The sequence below is a fragment of the Diprion similis genome, chromosome 10 (genome assembly GCF_021155765.1).
Source record: "Diprion similis isolate iyDipSimi1 chromosome 10, iyDipSimi1.1, whole genome shotgun sequence".
NCBI classification, from domain to species: Eukaryota; Metazoa; Arthropoda; class Insecta; order Hymenoptera; family Diprionidae; genus Diprion; species Diprion similis.
In genome coordinates this window covers 15,890,722-15,903,257 of record NC_060114.1, presented here as the reverse complement: position 1 = coordinate 15,903,257, position 12,536 = coordinate 15,890,722, and the positions used below count along the sequence as shown (strand labels likewise).

Sequence of the window (12,536 nt, the reverse complement as noted above, 5' to 3'; positions counted from 1 at the left end):
TCGGATAATATAATTATACGAACAACTCAATTCATTCCTAGTAATTTCTACGTACAGCGTAATACCGATAAAATTTTAACCACTCGTTCATTCATTTAATTCATTAACTTGTCAGAGTGATGTTACAGATTCGATGAACGCATCTGATATTGTTATATTTAGAATAACAGAATTCACATTTTACGTATTTAATACAATCATACTTTATACACAGACCCCGGCTACGTTTTGTTACTTAATTTTTCACGGTCATATGTCGGTAAATTAGAGAATATGAAAAAAAAAAAAATGTTGTTCTCTTTGCATTTTTTCAATCTCCAAAAGCAAAGAAATCGGTTCTTTACACTGAATTTATTGAAAGATATTATTTTCTTTTCTTTTCTTTTTTCTTTTTTTTGTTTTCGTCGGGTGCGTTAATTAATACGGTGATCAATACATTATATACGATCTAACTTCCTATACATATGTATATATGAACGTAGTTTCTTAATAAAAGCTAATCATTTTACAAACATGATAATTCTGGTTTGAAGTTTTTTGTCTTTTTATGTTTTTTTTTTTCCAATTAATTTACCTTACCTAGAATTTATCTGACTTATGACAGTAATAATAAGAGCAATAGTAATTCATATAATATTTACATTAATATATTCTTTTATATGTATATTCATTTATTTATATTTATATATATATATATATTTATATGTATGTATATATATGTATATATTTTTTTTAATTTTCGATTTTTCTTTTTTGCCTCCGGCTATGCCTTCGCTCAAATTTGCATGTTACACATATCATTATTCGTCACTTTACGTCATTAGTACTCTCTTTCTTTTCGTTTCATTTTTTGCATATATAACGACACTTATTGGTAAACGAAAATCTGATTTACTGTAAATGTTAACCGCATTTATACGTCTTATTATACTATAAACAACATATTATTATACCTCTCGAGGTGATTGGTGAAAACAGGGAAAAATTCAAGGAAAGAACGTTTTTGTGTTTTAAAGATATGTCTAATTTCGTTCCCGTCGCGAATTCGTTAATGTTGTTTTTTTTTTGTTTTTTTTTTTTTTTTTTTTGTTTTTTTTACTTTTCTTCTTCTACCTCCACACGCGTGAGTGTGTTTTTTTCTTCTTCGTTTTGTTTCGTTTCTCTCACATAATAAATATATAAACCGTCTTGTTCTTTCTCGTCATCGTCTCGAGCCGCTTGACCGTCAACGTTCATCTCTTATTCTCGATTTCGTGGGCTTCGGCGTCCGGATTGCATGATTTTCTATATTGTCGGTGATATGTAGGTGCCTGCCTAGGCCTTCCTCGCAGTGCCTAGAGTCGGATGCTAGGCCGAAGTTCACTTCCGATCACCCCAACCGGCGCTGTTATAAAACCACGACGAGGCACTTTCGTCCCTCGTTTTGCTCCAAGTTGTGTCCAACCCGCTGCCGCTTCCGTCCTACGAAAAAGGAAAATCTGTAAACATACTGCGTTTCGCCTGATTCTTTCGTTATAAAACCGTTTCTGGGGCTGCAGGGGAATCGTCTATAATTTATAAAAAAAAAAACAAAAAAAACTATTCGCTCTAGTCCGGTTTTCCGAGGTCTAATCGAAGCCCAAATCATGCCCAAAAGTCATAGCTGACTTACTACCACGTTCAACTGGTGTGGCGCCGGTGACAGGTAATCCATGTTCGTGTAGTAGGACGAGTAGTTCTGGTAACACTGTTGCTGACTGGCCGTCGTGGTCCATGCCAGTCTCTGGTGATCGCCGGGAAAGCCACCCCCGCCTTCCGTCACGGCGGGACTCCAAATACTGCTGCTGCTTCCGCCGCTGCTGTAAACCGTGCCGCCCAACTGAAATGGAAAGCCGGGTGAGTCGGTTGTCGATGAAAAGACACCCGAGTCCTGGGAGAAAGTCGGGAGAACCGTAACGTAAGATATTGTTCAGGGATGGTCCGATGTTTTGGCACTTTGCTAATTCCGCAATATTTTGTAGGTAGGTACTAGTATGCATTATTGTTGAACGACGACTCACACTTGGCGGAGTCGTACTCGCCGCTAGCAGTAGACTCGTTGCACTTCCAGCAGGCTTGTATTGTGGCGAGTCCCTCAGAAGAGCTGGTGAACTAGCCGCCGAACCACTGGTACCTCCGCTTCTGCAATAGTTTGTTCGTTTTAGTATTTTTTTTATTCATTTTCAGTTTTGAGTTTAAGGGTTCCGTACGTCGAAAGGAAAAACGGAACACTTGTAGGATCGTTTCGTCGTCCGTTCGTCCGTTTGTTACGACCCTTTTCTTCGGAAGTGGGTAGAGGTATTAGGTTGAAATTAATACCAAATACTGAGGTCTGCGGTCCCTTGGAGGTTTGAAAAATTCAAGCTTCTAAGTTAATGCAATCAAAGGATATACGGCCACTTATGTCGCAAACACACAAGATACTTCTTGTTGACCTAGAATCATGAAATTTGGAGAGAAACGAGGTCTCACAGCACAAGTGAAGAAAACATTCCGAAAATAGTTCATTTGTAGTTACGTCACTTGAAAAAAAAAGATAATTTGAATGATCAAGTAATCGTGAAACTGGAGTGAAATTGAGGCTTTATCATTTTATTTGGATCGCTAAGAAGTGTTGGTTAGATATTATGGGGTAAATATGACTGTCCAGATTCGAGATGCATGTTATTATAACAGCCAAGATGAAATATCACTGATACGAACGAAGTTCGGACTTTCTCAATTTTTCCTTGATAGTAAATAATTTTTTAGCCAAAACACGGGTGGCGTGAGTTTTTGAATTCAACGTTGGTACGATGATTTCAATTATAAAAAAGCTCCAACGTGGTTCAGGAAAGATTTTTCTTACGAGTCTACCATCACACGAGCTAACACTTCAATTAAAAGTTGTAGAGCCTGATGATTCAAAGTCCGACGGATGATCGACTTGAAATATATATTTAAAAAAACCCAGTTATTTTAATTTGAAACGATAATTTCTCAATTTTCATGTATCATACCATTAATTACGGTGACAAAAAAAGGTTGCAGAGATCGAGAGCATCGATTAACGCTACTGATTTTTTTTTTTTTTATATAAAAATGCATGTCGTTGCGTGTGTTTTTTTTGGACCAATTTTTCTGTTTTCTTCATTTGAAATTATAACGTATGACAGTTTAACTCACAGTGGCGTTGTGGCTGGAACAACGGCAGCAGGGGCGGGTGTTGCGGCGCTAATAGAGGGTGTTTTTCCGGTGGGAGGATTGTTGCCTGCATTAGATGAGGGTTTCTTCGACCTCGGTGTTTTCTCCTGCTGTTGCTGTTGCTGCTTCTGCTGCTGTCTGCATTTTGCTCTACGATTCTTGAACCACACCTAAAAAACATGGAGAAGACTCGTTGTTCACTGCATGTATAAATAATAAATATTCTGTATAAACGTCGATTGTTTCGAACGCGAGATCCTTGAAAAAATTGTCAAATCCAATGAAAAGTGAAGGGATTTCAGTCTTCGTTTCTCACTTCTATTCAACATTCATCGACGGGGAATTTTATGTTGTACATCCGGTTCACGGTGTTTAGCAGGTGAGAGAATCTCGACGCTCTTTTGTTTCGGTAAAATTTGCGTGAAGCGAAGTTTAATGCGCTTAAAGCTGTACGCAGAAGAGTCGAAAGCTTGCTTCCGCGGGTCTTCGTCGACGTGTTTGCGCCATCAAGCTTGATGAATAACGATTTTAAACGCTGAAAATTTGCAGATGGACCTAAAACCGCAACTCCGTTTCTACACCGCGTGTCCTCGAATCCTTCGTCCGTCGCGATTGACGCAGATCTATGTTTCAACACCCGTTTTACCCGATCGTCTACAAACACCGAGTCTTTGATTTTGTTCTAAATTTAAGTTGAGAACGCGGCTCGGTTTTCCCCAGGACCGCAGACAGAGAGCCGCTGCGAAGCCCCGTGCGATCAATGTTACGCAGAGGTGAGCTTAGGTTTCTCGGGATTTTCTGTCGCTGGGGAACGACGACACGGCCTCGACGTTCTTTTACTATCGCGAGGCTCCCCGGCTACCCTGATACCCAACCCCCAACTCCCCTCACCCTCACCCACGGGGTGGTTTGGGGTAAAACGAGCCGAAAATCCCGGTGCATCGCGTGTGAAGTGCACTTTCCCCATGAAAAGAGAGTCGTTGACCAGCGATCATCTGGACGAGAATCGAAGCTCGATTAAGTTCCAGTTTCTGCCTGGAATGAATTGAAATTACTTTCACGAGGACAGACATGACGGAGAATCGGAAGTTCTTCTCCTGACTTTTGCCCGAAGGTTGCCGCAATGACGTAGACTGGATGCCAAAACGGCGGGTTTTTATGGCTACCAAAAGCGGGCGCATTGACGGCAGGGTAGGAAATTCATGGAACTCGTGTCGCTGCATATCGTCGGCTCATCAGTTGCCGCTGAGAGACCAGGACCTCCTTACCTCTTCCCTGCACCTGGCCTTTGTGCTAATGGTAAAAGTCGAACAGAGAACTTGGGGCTATAGATTTCTGCACGTAGCACAGTTCCTGTGCGATCTGCGTTACAGGCGGCAGCCTAATTTTTCGAGCCAAAACTCGGCTTTCCTCCTATCCATGTTCAACGTTTATCCGTATTACGTAGATACATAATTTGTAGTAAAGTACAGGGAAGCGCGTAATCGGTGATTATTATAAAAAATTTCAAACTCGCACAGAGCTTGATGTGTTCAGTCGAGTCCCTAAACCGAAGCCCGACTTGGGTATCCTTACGAATACTTAAGACGTAAATTAACAAGTTGCAGGTAGTTTTTTGTGCATGAAAATTTAGTCAAACAGGATGTGTGATGTGGATGAGAATTGCGGTATAGCTTGGTTAGATTAGGTTACAGTTTGCGGAATGCGGTGTCCAGTAAAAGAAATGCAATAGATGCAGGATTGAAGAAGTTGAGATAGACAAAAGGCGGATTAGAGTTATAATGTCTCCAAGTACAAGGTAATAAAAAATGATTTGAAAATGTTCCTGAGGGACAAACGCTTGGATATCGAAAGTTGCGAGAGTTATGGAAAGGTACTTGAGGTCCTGAATTCTTAAAAGTACATGTGCATTCAGGACATGATATACAGTCACAACTCTGTAAACCGATCACCTACGGAATTAGAAAACCTTGGAATTGCTGTATGAATGCATCGACTTGGCACAGATCAGACATCAAGTGACACTGATGGGGCGATGGATAGCTGTTTGTTCGAGGATCCAACGCGACGTTTATGGACTGCAGGGTGCACGCATCGTGCAGTACTCGAGGATCGTCCACCCTGAGAAAGATTCCCGCACGTACCTACCTTCGGCCCCTTATTGACCGTCGGGTGGTTGGTATTCCTCTAACGCGACCTAACAGGATAATCGAGTTAGCTCCCGGCGACTGGGAATGGCGAATCGATGAGTGCCACGTGCCGTTGTACACACACGGCTACTGCGCTTACGCCTCTGTACTATGTTTGTACGGGGTGTACCTAAGGTTCTAATCTCCCCGACCTAATACGCATCTCGTTTTCTCTTTCTCAAACTGCGCAACGACGCGCAAACTCCACAATCGTTGTTAAATCGTGTCGAAGAGGACGCAGCGCGACATTTTTTAGGTCAGGATTCGAAATATCCTGAAAAGAACGCTACTGATTTACATCTCGATATTTTCAAAGCTGGGAACAACTCGTTTGGTAATTGGAACCAGATTCAACTCTGAGATAGAACTTCAACGCAGGTTTTGCATTGAGCTTTTATCTCTATACATGCGCGTGGCAGGTAATGTGTGTAAATCTGCGTACAAAAGATAGCTAAGAATTTTCTTAATTCTGTGATTGCTTCGCTGTGCTAGATGGTTCGTTAAGCTCCATGCGAGAAGAATGCAAAGTCGGGATATTATATTTACATTTTTCGATTAAGAAAAGCGCGTCCAATTCCGACGGTAGATTGTAGAAATGGTAGTGTACCAAGGAATTCGTCCCTGGAAGATGAAAGTGATCGCGATTCTGATCAATGATGGATGAGTGAACTGTGTATTCGTGTCTTGAAAAAACGATTTTCCGTAGAAAAATAATTCACGTCATCCGATCGTTTTTCATCGTTCTACTAGATTTACGAAGGTTGAATACAAACCTGAACTCGTGACTCTGGTAGGTTGATCTTGAGGGCGACTTCCTCGCGCATGAAAATATCCGGATACCTAGTTTTCGAAAAAAGTCCTTCGAGCACGTCCAGCTGAGCCCTTGTGAACGTCGTTCGTTCCCGTCGCTGCTTTCGAGGGTTACCTTCATAAACGACGCATCACGAATGACAGTGAGTTCGAAAAAGTTGAGTCGTTATCTACTTGGAAACGTGTTTCTTTGAAACTGTATCGAGCCATTGCAATTATCGTTACAATTGTGTAGGCAAAAGTGTATCATTAAAGTTTCGCAACGATAGTTACTATCCTGATTATTGGTTTGTATCAGCTGTTACCCAACGGCTAATCACCGCCAATGCTCGTGACAAATCACGAAACTTCGACATCAAAAAGATCTATAACTACAGAGAAACTGATTCTCCGACGTTAATTAGCATCAAGATTAAAAACCCACAGCAAAGGGGTAGAGAAGAAGCGATATAGTCTAAACGGTCATGGAAGTGAAAAGACGCGAGATAACGATCAGATAAAATCAGACGAGCGATCGTCGGCGAGGGTGAGAGGGTGGCGACTAAAAGTGCCCATGGCAGGTGAATTACGGCAATGACTGAAGGGATATCAGCCGTCAGGTAAACGGACGCTGCTTATCGGTATTGAGTTTAAAGATCATAGCGTGTGTATAAAGTGACATGTGTATGTGTGTGGGGATGGAATTATTAGTAGGGTTGAAATTCGGCACTCACAGTAGTAGGACTCACCGGCGGTTGTGCAACCGGGGTAGCCAATACTGGTGTGGAGGGCCTCGATCGGTGGCATCCCCAGGGCGCTGACGTAAGGGTTGGTCTTCAGGGCCCCGTAAGGCCCGGCGGCAGAGGCCCCGAAGCCCGCGGGCCCGAACAAGTCCGTAGCCGAGGCGGTGGACGAGGCGAGTCCGCCGAGATCGGCGCCGCCCCCGCCTCCGGCGCAACCTGCCCCCCCGCCGAGGCTATTGGGCCACATCACCACCGCCACTTCCGGTCCCCGTTGTCAGCCCAGCCACAGAGACGTCGGTGACCTCGACGTCCCGCCCTGGAACTGAAGAATCTGGAGTTAGACATACATAGTGGTTTAGTGGTTTAGGGGTTTTGGGCGGCGTTTTTAGACGTAACGTTTAGAGTTTGGGGCACGCATGGGGGGCGATTGCAGAGCGAGGATCACGCGGGCAGTTGGTCGTCGTTGGCACGAATGGCAGCTGCGATGCCCGACGCAGGATAATCCCCGACTTGCAACACGATTCCTCAGCTTTGGCGCGGTGGATGCAGCGCCCCGCGTCCCGGACGCGCTTGATCCCGGCTTTATCCTCTCCGGTTACGAAGTCGAAACGCTATTTTTCCAACATAGATATTTACTCGGCGTGGATCTTCGCCGACGACGCCATCTCGCTTCTGGGTCTGCCTCCGTATCGACTGCATCTGCTTTCCCACCTCCTATCTCTCTTGAGGATTGGAACGAAATCATATGAGAACCGGTGACGTAGCGCAACTACTATCCAGGCACTCGATACCTCGACCGAACACCTGTAAGGCGCAATGAGGCCAGCTATAAGATATTTTTTTTTACTTGCGACACAGATGTGAAGCAGACCTCTCATGTCGGCTTTCAGACGTCGCACACGTGTTTCGGATCACTTTAATTACTCTCATTTGCATTCACTGTTCCTTCAATCAACACCCGTCACATTTCGCATGTTTCTTGACTCTATACAGAAGCTTGATCAAGGGTCACAAATGTCTTCTGCGACGTAATTCCTCCTTCGCGACTTGGACTTTGTACAGATTATGAAGACGTCGTTTTGGTGGACCGATACGAATATGCGAGGTAACGAAGGGTAGCAACCAAGCCAAGCAGTGGATACAACCTGGATGTACAGATGTGTGAACCGAGCTACGCGAGGGTTGGAATCGCGATTCTAGCAATAAACCACGCTTGGTTTGTTTTGTACAAAGTGTAAAGGTAGGCGGAGTGTAAATGGTGAAGTCGATGGTGAAGTCGCGGTCCCCTTTTTAATAAAGTATTGTTCTTCGGGCACTCGTGTGGGCCGCGGCACAGTCTCTCTTTGCCTTGGTCGGTTATATTAAAAACTCGACAGAAGGAATTAGGGAACGCGATGGCAGGAAGTGGTGCTTCAGTTCTCTCTTGTGCGGTAACCGTGAAATCGGCGAGGCGCGAGCTGCCCTTTATTTTTCCGGCATCTCGCTCTCTTTCCGATCCTGGTCCTCTTCCTACACTTGCTACAAGCAACCACAGGACGGGCCTCAAGGATTGGCTCTTGAAAATCCTCGAGGGTCTCTCCTCTCTTCTCCCCGTCCTCTGGACCTTCGCTGGCTGGTCGTTTCGCTCGGCCTCGTCTCGACGAGCACCTCTCACCGATCAATCGATTCCACTTTCAGCCAGGCTGCTACCCCGCCGCGAACCAACCGCAAACACTCTTTCTGTGTTGCCAATGAATGAGTATGAGTCGAGTGTATCTGGACCGACGGGCTAACGACTTCTAAATCTCTGTTATTGCCTTGTGGCTGATGTCACGCCTCGATGCCCACATCGTGGATCTTGGAACGCCGATCGTCTGTAATGCCAGTCCAATATCCATCACCAAAGAATGATTCTTCGATTCTGCACACCGTACACGCGGGGACATCGACGTTCGTATGGATATTGGAAAAACCGAGAGAAAAACCTGATGATTGTCGACCCTCCTGCCACTAAAGACTCCCGGACTAGAGTAGAACCGCGCATTGTTTTCCCGAGTGTTTGCTCAACGAGCATGCATTGTTACTCGAGGATGCTCAAGAAAGTCGAGTTGCACGGTGCTCTCGCGTAAGCTGGGCTGTGCCGTAGGTATTAAATCATCGAGTGGGTGGAGGCGTGGGTGTAGCTGCGCAGGGTGATCAGTAGAGTCCCCGTGTTCCCCACGTAGAGCCATGTTCATCCTTGATTTTGACTGCGAACATTTTTCGATAACTGTCCACAAACAATAATTTAAACTCGGGACGTGCATCGGGTTTCTTGTTTTGTTTTTGTTTTTATTTTCCTCTTCTCTCGTTGCCTGTTACCTCTCATCATCCGCATGATTTATGGATGTTTGAATGTTTCTTTTATTTATTTATTTTCTTTCAGCACAATGTATGTGGGCTCAGTTTGAACCAGACGTCAACTGATTCTGAGAACCTTCTATTATTGGACAGGACAACAACGGAACTATTCATACCGATTACCCGAACGGATTTTTCTCTCTTTCGTGGCACCGACGGTAAAGAGAAGACGAACGGACGAGCGAACTGCTGGATTTTTAATAGGCCGTAACCTATGTATTTCGATCCACATATATACCACCTTAAATCCAAACCATTCTTTTTAATACCCCAAGGGAATTGAATGCAATTTAAACTCATACCCCGTTGTTGCGGATCCATTGAGCGTAAAACTTAATTCCCATGGAAACGGCACTGAGTTGTATACTATAACGTATACATAAGACGTCCATGTATACCTGGCACACGGATGCACGCAGGGTTCGAGGATCCTAACGTTGTTGTCCGTGCGGAGCACATTGTAATTCCGTCGGAGCCAATTTCGCCGGGTTTTTGTTCGCACGCGAACGAGGACGAGGATAGGACTCGAACGATCATGAACGCAGCTTGGTTTTGCCCCCCCTAACTGGGTGGTCGAGTCAGTTTCGTCTAGCAAAGCCTCCTTCAGCTGGTTCTTTTAGAAATCATCCACGCGAGATATAGGATCGCGCCTCGATCCTCGCGGAGCTTCAGACGTCATCCAAACGTCCTCGCGGGGCATCTCATAAGCATAAACTCTCCAAGTATTCCCGAGTCTTGTAGAGCCAAGTAAATCCTCTGTTCTGACGCGCCTCTGACGGACCTTCGTCACGTTCCTCCAGGTGACAACCCTCGCCGCGATTGATTTCGGTACCGAATTTCTAATTCCCATGCTCTTCAGGCTTCTTCTTCTTCTTCTTCTTCTTCTTCTTCTTCTGTTCACTCCGTCTTCGAACGCGTCCTGTTCCAAGTGGTCTACAGGACATTGCGACGGCGGATGGAACCGAGGCGACTGTCCCGGTTCCTGGCCGGTTGTCCACCGCGAGAACTGTAAGGGAGAGGCAGGAAGAGCGTAGCAGGGGCAATCCAAGAAGATTACCGTAAGCAGATTATTCTGCCGGATAGCGCCCCGAGTCCTGCCTCCGCGTTCCTCGGCTCCGCTGCTGCTGCTGCTACTGCCGCTGTTGCAATCACGCATCTAATTCGTGCGCGAGCTACCGCGAGACAGTCGTCTCTTGCCGTCAACCAGGAGTCTGCGGATACTACTTGAACGGCCGACGGTTCGGCAAACGTCACGACGATAACATGACGTCGAATGGATACATACAGGACTACACCCAATGTGCCAAGTGCAGGACAACATTGTTGTGGCTTCGAGTGCGAGTTCTTAACCAGAAGTTATTAACCGAGTTGTTATTTTAGGGTGAGCGCAATGAAGGAACTTAGTAACCACGTAAAATTAAATCGAGTATGTGAAACAACGTACCTATTCTCGTTCTCCGTGATCAGTCAGCTTCAGTGCAGTAGAAATCAGAGGGATGTGTAGAGCTGGATAATCCTGAAGCGTTGTGCTTGGGTTTTATTGGCAATAGTTTGTCGCATGAGTATCCAGTATCTTGCAGTTTGACTTCTTACGACGACGAATGGCGCACAGTGTATCACAAATCCGGTGTTATCCACTCGAGAGTGATAATTGCGTAAGAAGGTATCCCACGTAGTAAGTCACAGAGAACAAACCGACGAAAGGAAAACGTAACAAAGATAAAAATAAACAGGGAAACGAAGCACTCGTCGTGTCGGATAACCAGCACAGACAATTATCAGAGATAACGTTTCGGTCTTGGACCAAGTGTATATAGGTGGTGCAGGTAGCGTCTTTATTCCTTAGCCTTACTTAATCCTGGCTTTTACCCCGCGTGGTAGGTACGTATGTAGGTACGCGATACCGGGGCACGGGCAAACGCGCGATCAGGCGAAACCAGGCGAACAACACACGGACAGACGGACAAACGGACAAACGGACGAGAGACAGAGCCTGCTATAATAGCAGTAGGGCGTAGTAGAAGCAGCTCAACTTTTCACGAGAAGTTTAGTTTGTTACGGTACGCTCTCTCTTCGGAGGGTTGTTTGGGGCGTGGGGGCACTAACAGCGTCGGCTACTGGATCAGGGCGTGCCCAGGGGGGCGAGGGGAAGGTATGCTCGACGGTGGCTACGCCTGCGCCAAAGGCAGTGGGGCACCAATCGGTCGCCACCAATTTCCCCACTGTTGCTTTAACTGCGATCAACGCAACTGCGCACTCTTCACGATATATGCGGTTCGTACACTCCGGTTCCGGAAATACTTGTCCCAGGAACCAGCGCGGTGTGGCTCTCAAGTCCCAAACTTGAGGCTTTAAGGATCTCGGCTCGTTAACTTGGTCCTCGTATTTGCCAGCCCACGCATTCCATCTCGTCATATTCAAAACCAGCACTCTTGGTACCTGTTCATACTTAGGAACCCTTTCATCATGGCGAACAAATGGCCCGTGGCCGTTGGCGTATCGCGTTCTACTAAGTCCGCCATCCGCGGAACTCGGATCAGGATTTCAAACGATGAAGTTCCTGTTCCATAAAGAAAATAAGACGCGTTATATACTTAGGATATGGTGGATCCCAAGAAATCTGGTTTTTCTTCTCCTTTTCTAAAGTGCATGACCTTGTACTTAAAAAATAAGAGTTTAATCTCGCGCTGGGTGAACTACACTCGCCAATTTCCGTCACAACATTCTTCAACGCTTGCTATATACACATATAAACGCACCGATATAGGATACGTGTGATATTATACGCGCATATAGTCAGCGATGTGTACGAACACACGCGTATGCTTGGAACACTTTAATTTGCTCACGTGCCAGAGCGCGGCTAATGCTCTTACAGGATTCCGAAAAGATCAGCCAGCATTACTATGCTATTAGCGTAGCTAAGACCGGCTTGCTTCTATAAACCTACATATACCGGCGTTATACTTTGCACCCATTCACCGACTCGGCCAATTTAACCAGCTATTGACTCGAACCCTGCGCGGAGAATGGAAACGATCCGATGATCAACGCCGCGCGAGATCCACTCGTGATCCTCTTCCCGCCTCGGCTCCTATCAAACGGCAACAGTGTTTAGGTCGAAAGACTTTGCTTTCATCATCTTCGAAATTACCCATCCTATGGAATGCGAGTGCCTAATTACATCATCGAAATTTATTTTTTATGCATTTCCAACGAAATCCATTAACGATCC

At 45.4% G+C, this 12,536-nt stretch overlaps 1 protein-coding gene across 3 annotated transcripts; it reads right to left on the bottom strand.

Moving 5' to 3' along the window:
- Window positions 1-1,271: 1,271 nt before the first annotated feature.
- LOC124411797 (homeobox protein OTX2-like) lies at window positions 1,272-11,385 on the bottom strand. Of its 3 annotated transcripts, none has more exons than XM_046891240.1 (7): window positions 10,746-11,385; window positions 6,914-7,244; window positions 6,164-6,315; window positions 3,184-3,371; window positions 2,040-2,160; window positions 1,652-1,858; window positions 1,272-1,461 (listed from the first exon to the last, which is right to left on the bottom strand). In XM_046891240.1, the coding sequence occupies exons 2-7, from the start codon at window positions 7,167-7,169 to the stop codon at window positions 1,360-1,362; spliced, it is 1,026 nt and encodes a 341-aa protein (XP_046747196.1). In that variant the 5' UTR covers window positions 7,170-7,244; window positions 10,746-11,385; the 3' UTR covers window positions 1,272-1,359. The 3 variants fall into 3 exon arrangements, with proteins under 3 accessions (XP_046747196.1, XP_046747197.1, XP_046747198.1); XM_046891241.1 differs by having other exon boundaries at window positions 1,655-1,858; XM_046891242.1 differs by having other exon boundaries at window positions 6,929-7,244.
- Between the last annotated feature and the right edge of the window lie 1,151 nt (window positions 11,386-12,536).